The sequence below is a fragment of the Thunnus thynnus genome, chromosome 14, assembly GCF_963924715.1.
Source record: "Thunnus thynnus chromosome 14, fThuThy2.1, whole genome shotgun sequence".
Taxonomy (NCBI): domain Eukaryota; kingdom Metazoa; phylum Chordata; class Actinopteri; order Scombriformes; family Scombridae; genus Thunnus; species Thunnus thynnus.
This window is the reverse complement of record NC_089530.1, coordinates 7,300,834-7,318,060: the sequence shown is the minus strand read 5'-3', so window position 1 is coordinate 7,318,060 and position 17,227 is coordinate 7,300,834. Positions and strand designations below refer to the sequence as shown.

General features: G+C 41.2%; 1 protein-coding gene across 1 annotated transcript; it reads left to right on the top strand.

Annotated features, from left to right (window-relative positions):
* Positions 1 to 676: 676 nt before the first annotated feature.
* LOC137197604 (uncharacterized) lies at positions 677 to 3,536 on the top strand. The gene is made up of 4 exons (XM_067611099.1): positions 677 to 1,200; positions 1,976 to 2,098; positions 2,812 to 3,149; positions 3,301 to 3,536. Exons 1-4 carry the CDS (start codon positions 1,192 to 1,194, stop codon positions 3,527 to 3,529), a joined length of 699 nt encoding a protein of 232 aa, XP_067467200.1. The 5' UTR covers positions 677 to 1,191; the 3' UTR covers positions 3,530 to 3,536.
* The last annotated feature ends 13,691 nt before the right edge of the window (positions 3,537 to 17,227 follow it).

The following is a 17,227-nucleotide window of genomic DNA, read 5'->3' as shown; positions in this document are numbered from 1 at the left end:
TAGACTATGAACAGTCTGCAAAAAGCGAGCTTGAAATTTAATTCATAATGATTCAAAAGCCGGTTATAGTAACTCCAAAGGGCACTTTCAGATAAAGACTGAAACCAAACTTATTGCCAAGGACGGAGCAAAGTATGACCGAGGAGCGCAGTGAGATCTAAATATTTCTTCATAGTTAGATATGGACTTGATTTCAGGCCTTTTGCAGATTGGATGAAATTATGATGGCACACGATATCTTTTATTGAGTTAAATGTATGTTTCAGGGAACTGTGAAATTCCCGCGCATGCGTGATGTTTGGTTTATCTGTTCACTGCGACAAGAGATGCAGTTATTGTATGGTTTCACTGATGTTACAGTAAAATGTTATTTATCTATTGATACATTTTGTTTTTATCCACTCTAAGGATAAGACAGGGTGCGTTCAGTATATGGATTTGTTCGATATGGAAAGACTATGGATGGTGCGCTTCTATGCGCACAATAATACCACTACTGGAAATATTTTAAGACTTTGCATTCAAGCAGGGAGAACTCACAGCAATAATAAACTTGAAAGGACATAAAATATTAAATATGAACGTATACATATACTGTAGCCTAATTAAATTACCGCTGCTGTGCCACGTGCGTAAAATGCGCACTCGTATCGATCTCGCTGCCGTATGGCAAATCTGAGATTATAGATTGAGTGAAAATAGAAATACCCTCTGAACAGTTTGTAATAAATGAACTTGTAGTTTATTTGTTAAAATGTTTCAAAAGCCTGCAGTATAGTCTCTTCTATAAGAGGCTGTTTATATAAAGACTGAAACAAACTAGCAGAATGACTGAGGACGCAGTCAGAGCTAAAAAAAAAAATTCTTCATAGTTAGATGTGGATTTGATTTCAGGTCTTTTGCAGGTTGATTGGATGAAACTTTGGATCACAGAGGTGAGATGTGACTGTAAAAACAGATGTGCACAAGATGGACGCTGAAGATTCCATGGTTGCTATGTTTGTCTCCAGGTGCATCAATTCTATATGATCATCATTTAAACATCAACAAAACCTAACTGTAAAGAAAAGTTTTCACAACTGTCATTCGACGATTTCTTGCAAATAAACGCTTCTGCTGAGGACTTCTTACATCCTGTTAAGGACTAAAGACTCACTGAAACTGACGAGAGAGAAAAAACAAACTTCCATCATGGAAAATGTGAGATTTGAACACTTTGAAAGTCTGTGTTGTTTTCAATGTATTTAACCCTTAAAGATCACTAATGTTTTATCTAAAGGCTCTGACATGAACACTCCCCCAACTCGGGGTCACATGGTAAAAACAATATGTTGAAGGAGAAGTTCGGATGAACTAATGAATTACAGGGAAATGAAGAACCTGCACATGTGCCTGTTATTTTACTGCAGTGATGTACATTGTCAGTACTGGACTGTACCAGCTCCATTTATACTGTATATTCATAAAAAATGACCAAATATGTGCATAAAATAACTAAATCACTGCCTTACTGACAGTAATGTCATTATTTCATATATGTAATTAGATTATTTATATCACCCAGCTCCCAGCTGATGGGATACATGTCGATGTTGTGAATTCAAATGCAACACTGGAGTATTTGAAGTTAGTATATAATACCCAGCAGATATGTGATATTATATTTTCAGACAGTAGGCAACATATTGATTTAAGTCTCTGCCCTGAAGAAGACCCCTGTGTCAAAATGTGCTTGTAAGACCTATTCTGGCACAGAAAAAGGGTACACACTGCACAGAGAGAGCAGATAATGTTTTCTCTGGGGTCTCCTGGTCTGTTTATGGGCAAATATTAGGGAACAGAAGTTTCCGCCATTTTGAAGGGGGAAGTTCACTTTTTTGCAGAAATGGTGAAATGAAATTTACATTATTTAGTGCCATTTGTTGCATTTACTGCACTTGTGGAGCCTCGTTCTAACATGTATGTATTGTTGCAGTGTGATGTTCCCATCACCCTGCAAGACCACAACTACTCAAGACGCAGAATCTCTGCACGCTGGGCAGACGCTGTGAGGAAGCCTGCAACCTGGAACAAGTGTCCATGCTGCAGGGATGACCAGGTTAGACTTTTCAATTTTCTGTTTTTCTAAAGCCTTACAAAACATTTCATAATTTACTATATAGGAAATGTAGAAAATCAAAAAGTATCTCTCTAACAACACGCTTAACTTGCTGACTGTCGTCAACTAGCTGCAGCCAATTACAGAACAGTATCTTGTTGTCAAATAAAACAAAATGAAACACTGTTCATGTCACATGAAGTACTGAACATCATGTGTTTTATTAGTGATCAGTGCCTCATTAACTTTTTAAGTTGCATTGTGGGATAATTTGAGTTCACTATTTAGGGTTTAATTAGGCCATGATAATATTCACTGGACTGTTTAGGGTATATGAATCCTCACAAACTACAGAATCAGACAATTCTACAAATGTTAAACACACTATGTTCACTATATTGTGAATAATAAATGATTTTGGACACAACTGCTGCTGCATAGCTTTAATGCTCTGCATACTGGACTTACTTTTCATTTGACCTTCCTGTTCAGTTCCCATCAAACTGTGCCAATTCACAGCTTTACTCTGTGACATTATTTTCCTTGAAATTAAATTCTTCTTGCATCCAGACTTGAATAAACTAAGGGTTATTCCTCTAAAGCCCTGTAAATTGTGAAGGTTCTTTTTACTTTTCCAAAGTCTTGATCAGTGCATCTAACGCAGATTTTTCTCTTGTGAGATTGAAACATTATCCTCTGCTGAACTTCCCCAGGAGCAGAAACACCAGCAATCTGCTACTACTGCCAAACGTCCCTGGAAGAGGAAGCGGACCTCCGTGGCCTGTCATTCCAGACCTTCTGCTGAACCCCCAGAGGTATTGGCTCCCACTCCTGAACCCTCCAGCCCGGCTGCCGACATTCCAAGGTTGCTGAATTTGGTCCCTCGGTCCGCCATCCCACCTGCCGACCTGCCAGTGGTCTCAAATATGGCCCCCGGCAGCCCCCGGCCCTCCACTGCCCCCCTGCAAGATGACGGCCCTCTGAAGATACACAACCGCTCAGTAGAAGAGTACCAGCAGATCTACCATGAAGTGGTTGATGACATGCTGACGTATGTTTATGAAAAATATAAATCTTTTTCAAACAAATCATTGTCACATTTTTAGTATCAAAAATCTATTGGTCATTTTTTTCAATATATAAAAACATTTTAATCCCGCATGTTGTGATTATTAAATGTTTGCCTCTTTCACTCCTCACAGATACAAGAATGGTCGGCCGCGTCCATACAGTTTGGAGCTTGGCCGTCGTATCAAGCAAAAGCTGTGGGAGAGACTGAATCGTCCCACGTTTACGACCTCAGCCAATGAGGACGGGCTTGTGAAGGTTGATGTATCATATGGGGTTGGAGTCTATCCTCCCCTTCATGATGTAGATATTTCATTAGAACCAAAGCCTGAGCAGCCACCAAGAAAAAGAGCTAAGAACTGAAACTGAACTGAAAGTATCAGTAGTTTGTAAATAGTTAAAGACATTAGAATAGTTCAATAAGATCAAATCTGTAAATCATATTTAGTTTTAAGTCTTTTTAACAGGTAAAATTGTCTCGTTTCATCAGTAAATGCAGCTTCTGTCTGAACTCTTTTCCAGCCAACTACACATCCAACCTCTGCTGTTGCAGCCTCCACCTGCATGCTCTACCATCCACCTGCAGCCTGAAGCTCCACCTGCAGATTCTGGAAGAAAATTACAGACACCTCCACCGACAACCTCTGCAAACCACCTGAAGTGCCATGTTCTGCCCTAAACCAGTAGCCTGTTTCAGCCTCCATCAGATCTAACTGTGCCTCCAACTGACACCAGCCATGTGCTGTCCTAGCCTCCACCTACAGACAGCAGATAGCTGCAAACACGTGCTCCACCTAAAACATCTTACGAAAAATTCCAAACAGCAATAAGTCGAACCTCCACCTGCAGCCTCTGCCAGGAGGCAGCTGCTGCCTTCATCTGCAAGTTGCTGGCAAAGGCTACAGATGGAGATTTGGGCTGCAGCAGTCTGTCAGAATCTACCAGTGGAGGCAATGGCTGCAGTCTGTACCACCTCCTCCACCTGCAGATTGTGGCAGACAGCTGCAGCCTGGGCCTCTAACTACAGCCTCTGCCAGCAACCTGCAGCCTGAGCCTCCATCTGCAGGTTGTGGCAGAGAGCTGCAGCCTGGGCCTCCACCTACAGCTACACCAGGTGTGTATGTCTTTCACATAAAGTACTGTAGTTAGCGATGCACAGTGGAAAGTATTGTGTATAATTCTGGGCTGCATTGTGTCCTCTCACATTGACCCTTTGCACATCATGAGCACTGTTAGACGGTGCTGTGTAGTTTTTTGTGTATTTTTACAAATGATTTATGCCATATGTTGACTGTTTCTTGGATTACTACCGATTGTTTCTCTTTCCTTCTTAGTTTGAACATTCTTTATTGTGTTTGTTGGGTCTTAATCTTAATCTTAATCCTCCACTTGCAGATACTAGCAGACAGCTGCAGCCCAAACCTCCACCTCCAGCCTCCAGCGTCTGCAAGCTACCTGTACTGCTGCCTCCTCCTGCAGATTCTGAGCGACAGCTGCAGCCAGAACCTACATCACTACATCAACTTCCTTTGCTAGAAAGTTGAAGAGCCTCCCTCCACCTGAAACTACTACCAAACACCACCAACAGCTTCTTCCAGTCATCCACAGAACCATCCTCCTCCAGCTCACAGTAACCATCTGCTCCTCCAGCCACTGCCTGCAGTCTCTATCAGTAACCTGCAGCCCCAATATCAGGAACCAGGCTATAGTTTGATTAATACAGTGACTAAAAACATATGATTAATCCATGTCTGAGCTCTGTTGTAGCTAAAACAATGTTTGAACATTTGGAAGAAAAACAAAAAACAAAACAAAAGGGGTATTTATGTCATATGTATTGTTTTGAAAATGCATTGTGAATGTTTACTGATTTTTTTTGAAATATCAAAACAAACTTTCAGTATTTTTTGTAATTAAATGTGTAGAGAATTTTCATTCTATCTCAGGGAAGGTACCTTAAGGGAATTGCATATTGTTAAAAATGGACCTCCAGCACTTAAACGCACCTTACAATAATTTCTTGTATTGTATTGAAATGAATTTGCCTCTTTCATTATTAGACCGTTTCAGGCTGCGTGTTTGAGTCCAACATTAATCTCCAACTCAAAATACTTTTGATATGATATATAGTTATATCAGGATTTTTATCACTTTTCCTCCTTTACAGAATTTTTTTCCTCAGCATTGCAGTTCATACTAACCATCTACATTTATAATAATTAAGTCATAAGATTTGCACGAACCAGTAGAAACATTATTTTACTTGACAATGTAGTTTTTAGTCAACACAGTATTAAAATAAATGTTGCAAAATGAATATGTTTATTTTCCACCAAGGTTTGTTAGCTGACCAACACTGAATGAATCAAAGCAAGTTTCAGACCATCTTGCAGATTACTTGGTGTTACTTTCTTACTTTCTCTCAAACTTGTGGAAAAATTTCTATAAAATATAATAAATATAAATAAAAAGAATAAATCAATTACACATTCATGTAACTAAAGACATTTACTCAAGCATTGTACTAAATTTGAGATACTTCAGTTTTTTTTATACTTCACTACATTTTAGTGGGTAATGTACTTTTTACTCCACTACATTACTACCACTTTAAAAATGTATATTTAATGTGCAAACAGAATCATCATCTTATAAAATACAACATATTGTCTTATATAAAACCACCCAGCAGTAAGTAAAATGGTTAAATAAGCTGTGCCTTGACCAGATGCAATATTGTAATGATGTAAACATGTTAATGAGTTGGTAATGGTACTTAAATATATTACCATTACATTGACAGACAGCATTTTGCTGCATGTGTTTACCTTTGAATTCATTTTACTCATACTCTTGTATCTGAATCTGAATACTTCTTCCACCACTGCACAGAACAGATTAACAACATACTGAGGGTAAAGGTAATGATCTGAATCAATATAAGATGTGATGTTAATAAAAATGACATGAAATTAAGGGGACAATTATCTGAATCATGAAATTATTCTATACAATCATTTCGGCTGATTTGAGAACAAAGCTGATATTCATGGCATTTGACATCTAGCTGCTCTGTCTTCATCTGTATGAAGATACAGATGTTAGTAGGTGTTTCTGTCTAAAAAAAAAAAAAGGAAACGGGCGCTCGACAAGCTCCCATGGTGCCAGGGCCTCCCATACCAACCGATAACATGCACAAGACATGGCCAGGTTCTGCCTGTGCGCTGGCAGGGCCCCCAGGTGTCACCGCGAGCGGCTCTACCTGGCGACTAGAGGCTCCCCTCGGCATGCAGTCATCTCGGCAGCATTCCAGTAGCCGAGGCGTGGGCAGCCACAGGGGTTTGTCGAGCCACGTCTCCTGTGAGGGAGTGTAATAGAAAATGACTGGAGGAGGTCCTATTTACAATCTCTGATGGAGACCTTGATGGCATCATTGATGACATCAAACAACCAGTGCTGTCAACTGAGAACTGATGAACCATCAGTGTGGACATCCTCTGTGATGTAACATAGGCGTGACATCACAGTTGATGTCAAGACCAACATAAAATAAAATGAACGAGTAAAATAAACATCTGAAAGTCAAATTCATTGATAAATACAATATTTCTCACAACAACAGGTGGAGTTAAGGGAAGCTTGATTAATGCCAATCACAACAGCTCCTCTCATAAGCAGCAGGCAGTTTAATGAGCCAAGAGTTCAGGAGAAAACTGTTCTTCCCAAGATAAAAAAAATACATACACTTCCCTAAATATGACTATACAGCCCGAGCACACCAACAATAAGCAAAATACATTTCTGAATGGGGGAGAACGTTAAGTCATTGAAAAAAAAGTTTTTACAATTATTATTCAGGTCTTGCAAACTGCAAGATCTAACTTCAAAATATTAGTAAATGTTTTATATTGATATATACAGACGGGTGAGAAATAAAAGGGATTTTGGACTGACGTGTTAGACAGCGCTCTCCACCACTATTAAAACAACAAATGAGGGAATATCGTTTTGAAGAATGGTATAACTGACTTTTATAAAAAATAAACAAATAAATAAAAAGTTGCGATTTTTTTCTTTTCATTTGAATGTATGTGATGTACATTGTTTGTATTGTATATTTTTTCGAATGGACTGAGTTTGATAAGAAAGTTGACATAACATAATATAAAGGTGGTCAGGACATCGATAACTAATATGCAGATGAGAATAGAAGCCACCTTAATGCAGAAATGACAGAGGTTGTCACTCCGACACAGACCATCAGAAACCTGGATAATGTAAGACTCATACAGGCATATCCTGAACAGGACTAAAACCAGAACACGTTGTAAGAGGCAAACAGTGGACATGTAAAAGTACTTAATACCAGTCTGTGTGTTGTTGACACGTTACAGACCAGTGATGTGAACCCAGTGATGTGGCGAAAATGTCAGTCAAGTGCGCCCCGCGCAGTGCCTCAAATGTACACAAACATACATAAATATACATAAACGTATATACATATACATAAATGTACATTCACGTACATAAATATACATAAATGTAGATAAATGTATGCATGCAGTGAAGAAAGAAAGCAAGAGGATAGAAAAGAAAAGAAAAGAAAAGAAAGAAAAAAAGAAGCAGCAATATATACAGGCTCTGAAGCAACCAGGCTGCCTGAGCCTCCCATACCAGCACGACAGACTAGGCCAGATCTATGCACTGGCAGGGCCCCCAGGTGTCATGCATCGCGAGCTTGAGCTCAGCGGTGCACCGCGAGCTCGAGCTAAGCGGTGGACCGCGAGCTCGAGCTCAGCCATGCATGACACCTGGCGGCTATCGAGGACTCCCCTCGGCTGCAGACCGAGGCGACGGCTGCCGCATGCTGCTGCGGTGCATCAGAGCCTCCACGTCTCCTGTGAGGGAGTGTGGAATGGAGATTGATGGCAGGAGGGGGTCCTATTTATAAACTCGGTTCCAAGCCTTGACGCTGTCATTCATGACGTCAAATAAGCACTGCTGTCAACTGACAACTGATGACACATCAATATGGACATCCTCTGTGATGTCACATAGCCGTGACGACGAACATAAGATGAAATGAAAGAGTAAAATAAACATGTGAAACTCAAATTCATTGATAAATAGAATATTTCTCACAACAACAGGTGGACTTAAGGGAAGCTTGATTGATGCCAGTCACAACAGCTCCTCTCATAAGCAGCAGGCACTTTAATGAGCCAAGAGCTCCAGAGAAAACTGTTCTTCCCAAGATAAAAAAAAATATACACTTCCCTAAATATGACTATACAGCCCGAGCACACCCAATATTAACAGAGAGCACCCACATTTATACAGTATGCCAAATATGCTTTGGAGGTAAGATTTGAATTTCTGTTGCAGGAGACACTGAAATTCCTGTCACCACGTGCAGTGTGCACATTGTTAGCAGACAATTAGCATATAATGTACAAAATATTACATGAAACCAGCAGGTTCTTGTAAATATTGGTTTTACAGAAGTAATCAACTTTAAATCATTCCCAAATTGTGTCAGTAATGTTACTAGGCTGTATGATCTGTAAACGGTGTAACTTAGGAAAAAATTGTCATAGAGTTAATATTGGATCATGAGGATGTCTTGTCATACTATGGGAAAACTGATGTCCTCCTGAGTGATGTATATCTCAGCAAAGGAGCAATTATGTGTTCTGATGTAAATTGTAATGGACATTTCTCACCCCAAAGCCCTCTGTGCTATGTGTGATGGTATTGTGGGAGCTGTGTATGAGGCCGGAAGATAATACTTTGCTTACTTCTTCCACCACCGTAAAAACTTGTGTTATAGTATACAACAAAATAGTTATAACACAATATAGGCTAGTTTTAGTGTTCTAGTGATGTGTGTCTGTGGTGCTGCATTGATTGGTGCGATTGATAGTAAGTGCTCCTCTTCTCCAGGTGGAGGCAGTGTGGGCCAGACTAAGCAGCATTGCTTTGTGAGGTTTCTTCCTGGAACATGAAGCTGTCACAGCTGTTTGTTGTAAAGTGTGCAGAGTGTAAAAAGACTGGGTCCCGCTGTATCGCTCAGGCTGCACTACAGCGTCTATTCACAGGCGCGATCCAACTACTGAGCGGCACGGGGGCTTTGACCTGCTCCGTTTCCCACCTGGGCCGGTGCACCCCTCCTCAGACGACCTGGTGGTCCCGAGCTCCCCCAGGAGCACCATATGGATACCCAACTTAGTGCGGACACCCGATCCACATAGTCCGCTGCAGTTCAGAGCTCCTGAGCTCAAGCCATCCTCCAGCCTCAGCCTCCCGGTAACTTGGATTACAGGCGCGCGCCACCGCACCCGGCGAGAGACACCTGATTCATCGGAGTTTTGGGATTTAACAAAAGTCATGTCGCCAAGAAGCACGTTCCAGCGCCATCTAGCTTCCAAAATGCCAACTACAGTGTTGAAGGTTCATCAAACAGGTCAACAGTTTCCCAAAGATCACTCACTGATAATGTCTCATGTTTTGAATAAAGATACATAGTTGTATAACATATGGCCAATTGCTGTTTTAATCTATGCTCATTATGAATTTATTGATATCATCCTATATACATACAGACGCTTGACAAATGAAAGGAAAAGCTGGTCCAGGTCTGAATGCTTGACCCCTACAGTGATAGATGACGTCACCACAAACATTCAATAAAACAAACACGGAGGACGTCCATATTGATGTGTCATCACTTCTCAGTTGACAGCAGTGGTCATTTGACGTCATCCATAACGCCATCAAGGCTCAGACCTCAGGTTGTGAACAGGAACTCCTCCAGTCATCTGGCTGCTAAAGAGGAGTCTCCTTGATGCTTCTCGTTACCTCCAGGTGAAGCCGCTGAGTTTAATCTGTGGGTGACACCTGGGGGCCCTACCAGCGTGCAGACCTGGCCAACTCTGTTTAATCGCTGCTGGTACGGGAGGCTCTGGCTCCATGGGAGTTTCAGAGCCTGAATATTTGCTATTTCCTTCTTTCATCCGCTTCTTTTTTTCTCCACAGGTTGTCAAGTTGTGGTTCAGGTGCGCCCGGCGAGATTTCCATGAATCCACTAAAGTGCGCTGGGCACGTCCCGACGCACTGCGCAGGGCGCACTTGATTGAGATTTTGGCCACATCACTCTTTAACTTGTCAATGGCACACCACCTGTTATTGAGTATGTAACCCACTAGGTGCTACAGGGTAAAGAATAAAGAATATATGGACCAGGGGCTAGCTTCGTAATGGGAGGTTTGAAAAGGGAATGGCAGACAAAACAGGTAAATGGAGCCACCAGGAACGTTTCAGGTAAGTTTACTGTACCAACTTATAAAACATGAACATAAAATGCAGTGCAAATATCATCAATATCTCAAGATTTCACAGTCTTTCAGCAGAACTTGAATTGAAAGTGTCCATGAGTGTAATGTCCCTTTAATGTCTTTGTCATATCAGTCAGCGCGCTCAAGTCAATGTTTTATGTCAAGTCAGGGGGAAAAATTCAAGTAGTCGGATGTGTGGTGGTCCTACCACACTGATACTTGAGTGGAAGCAAAAAAAGATAGCAGGTCCTCTTCTCAGGTCTCGGTTCCTCACTCCTTAGGTTAAGAAGAGATCTCACTGGGGGCTCGCCATCTCCCATCCACAGGGAGAATCCAGATCCAGTTCTCTAGTTCTCAAAAAAACCCAGCCTGCATGAAGACAGGACTGTTATTTTCATGACGTCACTACTTTTCTCTAATGGCCATAGTAATATAATAATTCTCCACACATTACTGTAGCACAATAATGATTCAATGAATTCTCTCTTTTAACTGTACAGTTGTTGTTGTTTTTTTTATCTCAATGTAAGTATTTCCCACATTTTATACATTTTTTTCAACCTTTTTATACATTTTTAATCAACCTTTTAAACATGAATTTAATCAACATGAATTTTAGCTGTTAACCCTTGAATTATGATGTTTTAACTTTTAGTTAGGCTATAAATGAACTTATCCATCAGTTTCATCATACAAGGTATCTCAATATAACTACACACACAGTATCAAAATAAACATCATACCTTACTTCTTCTAAATGATCAGAGCAATAATATTCAGTTTTTAACTCTTAAGATAGTTAACACAAACAGTGAGCAGCAGTGATAAGCCAAGTTCAAGCGTTTATGGAGCACAGACACGATTTCTGCCACCTCACACATCAACTCACAGTGTGGCTAATACAGTTAGCATGCGCTGGCGCTAATTAGCTCGGCAACTCACCGAGACGATAATGCCAAAAGTACTACTACTCCTGGCTCACGGACCCTCGCACACCTCTGACGTCTTCACAAGAGTATTTTATCTCATGGATATGTTAATAATCGCTGTTCTAACTCTCTATTTCTCATCCACTCCGACCGCTGCTGTTTTACCCGCACTGCAACTCACTGACTTCTGCGTAAAGAGAGGGTGGGACTTAACTCCCTCTAAGCAATCATAAGTTTGCTCTAGTTGATATGACAAATAAGGACTGTGTGTGTAAAATAAGTCATTGACAGATTGATTAACAAATGAAAATGAGATAAATGAGGAAACTATGGAAAAATAAAGATAGAATCGGACCCAATTCTCTACTGGGTTACAAGTACTTTAACACGTACACTGTTTGCCTGTTACAACTTGTCCTGGATTTAGTCCTGTTCGGGACATGTCTGCAGGCAGTCATCTCAGTCAATTGCGCCCCGCGCAGCGCAGATGTACATAAACCTACATAAATATACATTCACGTATATAAATATACATGGACGTACATAAATATACATAAATGTAGATAAATGTATGCATGCAGTGAAGAAAGAAAGCAAGAGGATAGAAAAGAAAAGAAAAGAAAAGAAAAGAAAAGAAAAGAAAAGAAAGAAAAAAAGAAGCAGCAATATATACAGGCTCTGAAGCAACCAGGCTGCCTGAGCCTCCCATACCAGCACGACAGACTAGGCCAGATCTATGCACTGGCAGGGCCCCCAAGTGTCATGCATCGCGAGCTTGAGCTCAGCGGTGCACCGCGAGCTCGAGCTAAGCGGTGGACCGCGAGCTCGAGCTCAGCCATGCATGACACCTGGCGGCTATCGAGGACTCCCCTCGGCTGCAGACCGAGGCGACGGCTGCCGCATGCTGCTGCGGTGCATCAGAGCCTCCACGTCTCCTGTGAGGGAGTGTGGAATGGAGATTGATGGCAGGAGGGGGTCCTATTTATAAACTCGGTTCCAAGCCTTGACGCTGTCATTCATGACGTCAAATAAGCACTGCTGTCAACTGAGAACTGATGACGCATCAATATGGACATCCTCTGTGATGTCACATAGCCGTGACGACGAACATAAGATGAAATGAAAGAGTAAAATAAACATCTGAAACTCAAATTCATTGATAAATAGAATATTTCTCACAACAACAGGTGGACTTAAGGGAAGCTTGATTGATGCCAATCACAACAGCTCCTCTCATAAGCAGCAGGCACTTTAATGAGCCAAGAGCTCCAGAGAAAACTGTTCTTCCCAAGATAAAAAAAAATATACACTTCCCTAAATATGACTATACAGCCCGAGCACACCCAATATTAACAGACAGCACCCACATTTATACAGTATGCCAAATATGCTTTGGAGGTAAGATTTGAATTTCTGTTGCAGGAGACACTGAAATTCCTGTCACCACGTGCAGTGTGCACATTGTTAGCAGACAATTAGCATATAATGTACAAAATATTACATGAAACCAGCAGGTTCTTGTAAATATTGGTTTAACAGAAGTAATCAACTTTAAATCATTCCCAAATTGTGTCAGTAATGTTACTAGGCTGTATGATCTGTAAACGGTGTAACTTAGGAAAAAATTGTCATAGAGTTAATATTGGATCATGAGGATGTCTTGTCATACTATGGGAAAACTGATGTCCTCCTGAGTGATGTATATCTCAGCAAAGGAGCAATTATGTATTCTGATGTAAATTGTAATGGACATTTCTCACCCCAAAGCCCTCTGTGCTATGTGTGATGGTATTGTGGGAGCTGTGTATGAGGCCGGAAGATAATACTTTGTTTACTTCTTCCACCACCGTAAAAACTTGTGTTATAGTATACAACAAAATAGTTATAACACAATATAGGCTAGTTTTAGTGTTATAGTGATGTGTGTCTGTGGTGCTGCATTGATTGGTGCGATTGATAGTAAGTGCTCCTCTTCTCCAGGTGAAGCCGCTGAGTTTAATCTGTGGGTGACACCTGGGGGCCCTACCAGCGTGCAGACCTGGCCAACTCTGTTTAATGGCTGCTGGTACGGGAGGCTCTGGCTCCATGGGAGTTTCAGAGCCTGAATATTTGCTATTTCCTTCTTTCATCCGCTTCTTTTTTTCTCCACAGGTTGTCAAGTTGTGCTTCAGGTGCGCCCGGCGATATTTCCATGAATCCACTAAAGTGCGCTGGGCACGTCCCGACGCACTGCGCAGGGCGCACTTGATTGAGATTTTGGCCACATCACTCTTTAACTTGTCAATGGCACACCACCTGTTATTGAGTATGTAACCCACTAGGTGCTACAGGGTAAAGAATAAAGAATATATGGACCAGGGGCTAGCTTCGTAATGGGAGGGTTGAAAAGGGAATGGCAGACAAAACAGGTAAATGGAGCCACCAGGAACGTTTCAGGTAAGTTTACTGTACCAACTTATAAAACATGAACATAAAATGCAGTGCAATTATCATCAATATCTCAAGATTTCACAGTCTTTCAGCAGAACTTGAATTGAAAGTGTCCATGAGTGTAATGTCCCTTTAATGTCTTTGCCATATCAGTCAGCGCGCTCAAGTCAATGTTTTATGTCAAGTCAGGGGGAAAAATTCAAGTAGTCGGATGTGTGGTGGTCCTACCACACTGATACTTGAGTGGAAGCAAAAAAAGATACCAGGTCCTCTTCTCAGGTCTCGGTTCCTCACTCCTTAGGTTAAGAAGAGATCTCACTGGGGGCTCGCCATCTCCCATCCACAGGGAGAATCCAGATCCAGTTCTCTACTTCTCAAAAAAACCCAGCCTGCATGAAGACAGGACTGTTATTTTCATGACGTCACTACTTTTCTCTAATGGCCATAGTAATATAATAATTCTCCACACATTACTGTAGCACAATAATGATTAAATGAATTCTCTCTTTTAACTGTACAGTTGTTGTTGTTTTTATCTCAATGTAAGTATTTCCCACATTTTATACATTTTTTTCAACCTTTTTATACATTTTTAATCAACCTTTTAAACATGAATTTAATCAACATGAATTTTAGCTGTTAACCCTTGAATTATGATGTTTTAACTTTTAGTTATAAATGAACTTATCCATCAGTTTCATCATACAAGGTATCTCAATATAACTACACACACAGTATCAAAATAAACATCATACCTTACTTCTTCTAAATGATCAGAGCAATAATATTCAGTTTTTAACTCTTAAGATAGTTAACACAAACAGTGAGCAGCAGTGATAAGCCAAGTTCAAGCGTTTATGGAGCACAGACACGTTTTCTGCCACCTCACACATCAACTCACAGTGTGGCTAATACAGTTAGCATGCGCTGGCGCTAATTAGCTCGGCAACTCACCGAGACGATAATGCCAAAAGTACTACTACTCCTGGCTCACGGACCCTCGCACACCTCTGACGTCTTCACAAGAGTATTTTATCTCATGGATATGTTAATAATCGCTGTTCTAACTCTCTATTTCTCATCCACTCCGACCGCTGCTGTTTTACCCGCACTGCAACTCACTGACTTCTGCGTAAAGAGAGGGCGGGACTTAACTCCCTCTAAGCAATCATAAGTTTGCTCTAGTTGATATGACAAATAAGGACTGTGTGTGTAAAATAAGTCATTGACAGATTGATTAACAAATGAAAATGAGATAAATGAGGAAACTATGGAAAAATAAAGATAGAATTGGACCCAATTCTCTACTGGGTTACAAGTACTTTAACACGTACACTGTTTGCCTGTTACAACTTGTCCTGGATTTAGTCCTGTTCGGGACATGTCTGCAGGCAGTCATCTCAGTCAATTGCGCCCCGCGCAGCGCAGATGTACATAAACCTACATAAATATACATTCACGTATATAAATATACATGGACGTACATAAATATACATAAATGTAGATAAATGTATGCATGCAGTGAAGAAAGAAAGCAAGAGGATAGAAAAGAAAAGAAAAGAAAAGAAAAGAAAAGAAAAGAAAAGAAAAGAAAAGAAAGAAAAAAAGAAGCAGCAATATATACAGGCTCTGAAGCAACCAGGCTGCCTGAGCCTCCCATACCAGCACGACAGACTAGGCCAGATCTATGCACTGGCAGGGCCCCCAAGTGTCATGCATCGCGAGCTTGAGCTCAGCGGTGCACCGCGAGCTCGAGCTAAGCGGTGGACCGCGAGCTCGAGCTCAGCCATGCATGACACCTGGCGGCTATCGAGGACTCCCCTCGGCTGCAGACCGAGGCGACGGCTGCCGCATGCTGCTGCGGTGCATCAGAGCCTCCACGTCTCCTGTGAGGGAGTGTGGAATGGAGATTGATGGCAGGAGGGGGTCCTATTTATAAACTCGGTTCCAAGCCTTGACGCTGTCATTCATGACGTCAAATAAGCACTGCTGTCAACTGAGAACTGATGACGCATCAATATGGACATCCTCTGTGATGTCACATAGCCGTGACGACGAACATAAGATGAAATGAAAGAGTAAAATAAACATCTGAAACTCAAATTCATTGATAAATAGAATATTTCTCACAACAACAGGTGGACTTAAGGGAAGCTTGATTGATGCCAATCACAACAGCTCCTCTCATAAGCAGCAGGCACTTTAATGAGCCAAGAGCTCCAGAGAAAACTGTTCTTCCCAAGATAAAAAAAAATATACACTTCCCTAAATATGACTATACAGCCCGAGCACACCCAATATTAACAGACAGCACCCACATTTATACAGTATGCCAAATATGCTTTGGAGGTAAGATTTGAATTTCTGTTGCAGGAGACACTGAAATTCCTGTCACCACGTGCAGTGTGCACATTGTTAGCAGACAATTAGCATATAATGTACAAAATATTACATGAAACCAGCAGGTTCTTGTAAATATTGGTTTAACAGAAGTAATCAACTTTAAATCATTCCCAAATTGTGTCAGTAATGTTACTAGGCTGTATGATCTGTAAACGGTGTAACTTAGGAAAAAATTGTCATAGAGTTAATATTGGATCATGAGGATGTCTTGTCATACTATGGGAAAACTGATGTCCTCCTGAGTGATGTATATCTCAGCAAAGGAGCAATTATGTGTTCTGATGTAAATTGTAATGGACATTTCTCACCCCAAAGCCCTCTGTGCTATGTGTGATGGTATTGTGGGAGCTGTGTATGAGGCCGGAAGATAATACTTTGTTTACTTCTTCCACCACCGTAAAAACTTGTGTTATAGTATACAACAAAATAGTTATAACACAATATAGGCTAGTTTTAGTGTTATAGTGATGTGTGTCTGTGGTGCTGCATTGATTGGTGCGATTGATAGTAAGTGCTCCTCTTCTCCAGGTGAAGCCGCTGAGTTTAATCTGTGGGTGACACCTGGGGGCCCTACCAGCGTGCAGACCTGGCCAACTCTGTTTAATGGCTGCTGGTACGGGAGGCTCTGGCTCCATGGGAGTTTCAGAGCCTGAATATTTGCTATTTCCTTCTTTCATCCGCTTCTTTTTTTCTCCACAGGTTGTCAAGTTGTGGTTCAGGTGCGCCCGGCGATATTTCCATGAATCCACTAAAGTGCGCTGGGCACGTCCCGACGCACTGCGCAGGGCGCACTTGATTGAGATTTTGGCCACATCACTCTTTAACTTGTCAATGGCACACCACCTGTTATTGAGTATGTAACCCACTAGGTGCTACAGGGTAAAGAATAAAGAATATATGGACCAGGGGCTAGCTTCGTAATGGGAGGGTTGAAAAGGGAATGGCAGACAAAACAGGTAAATGGA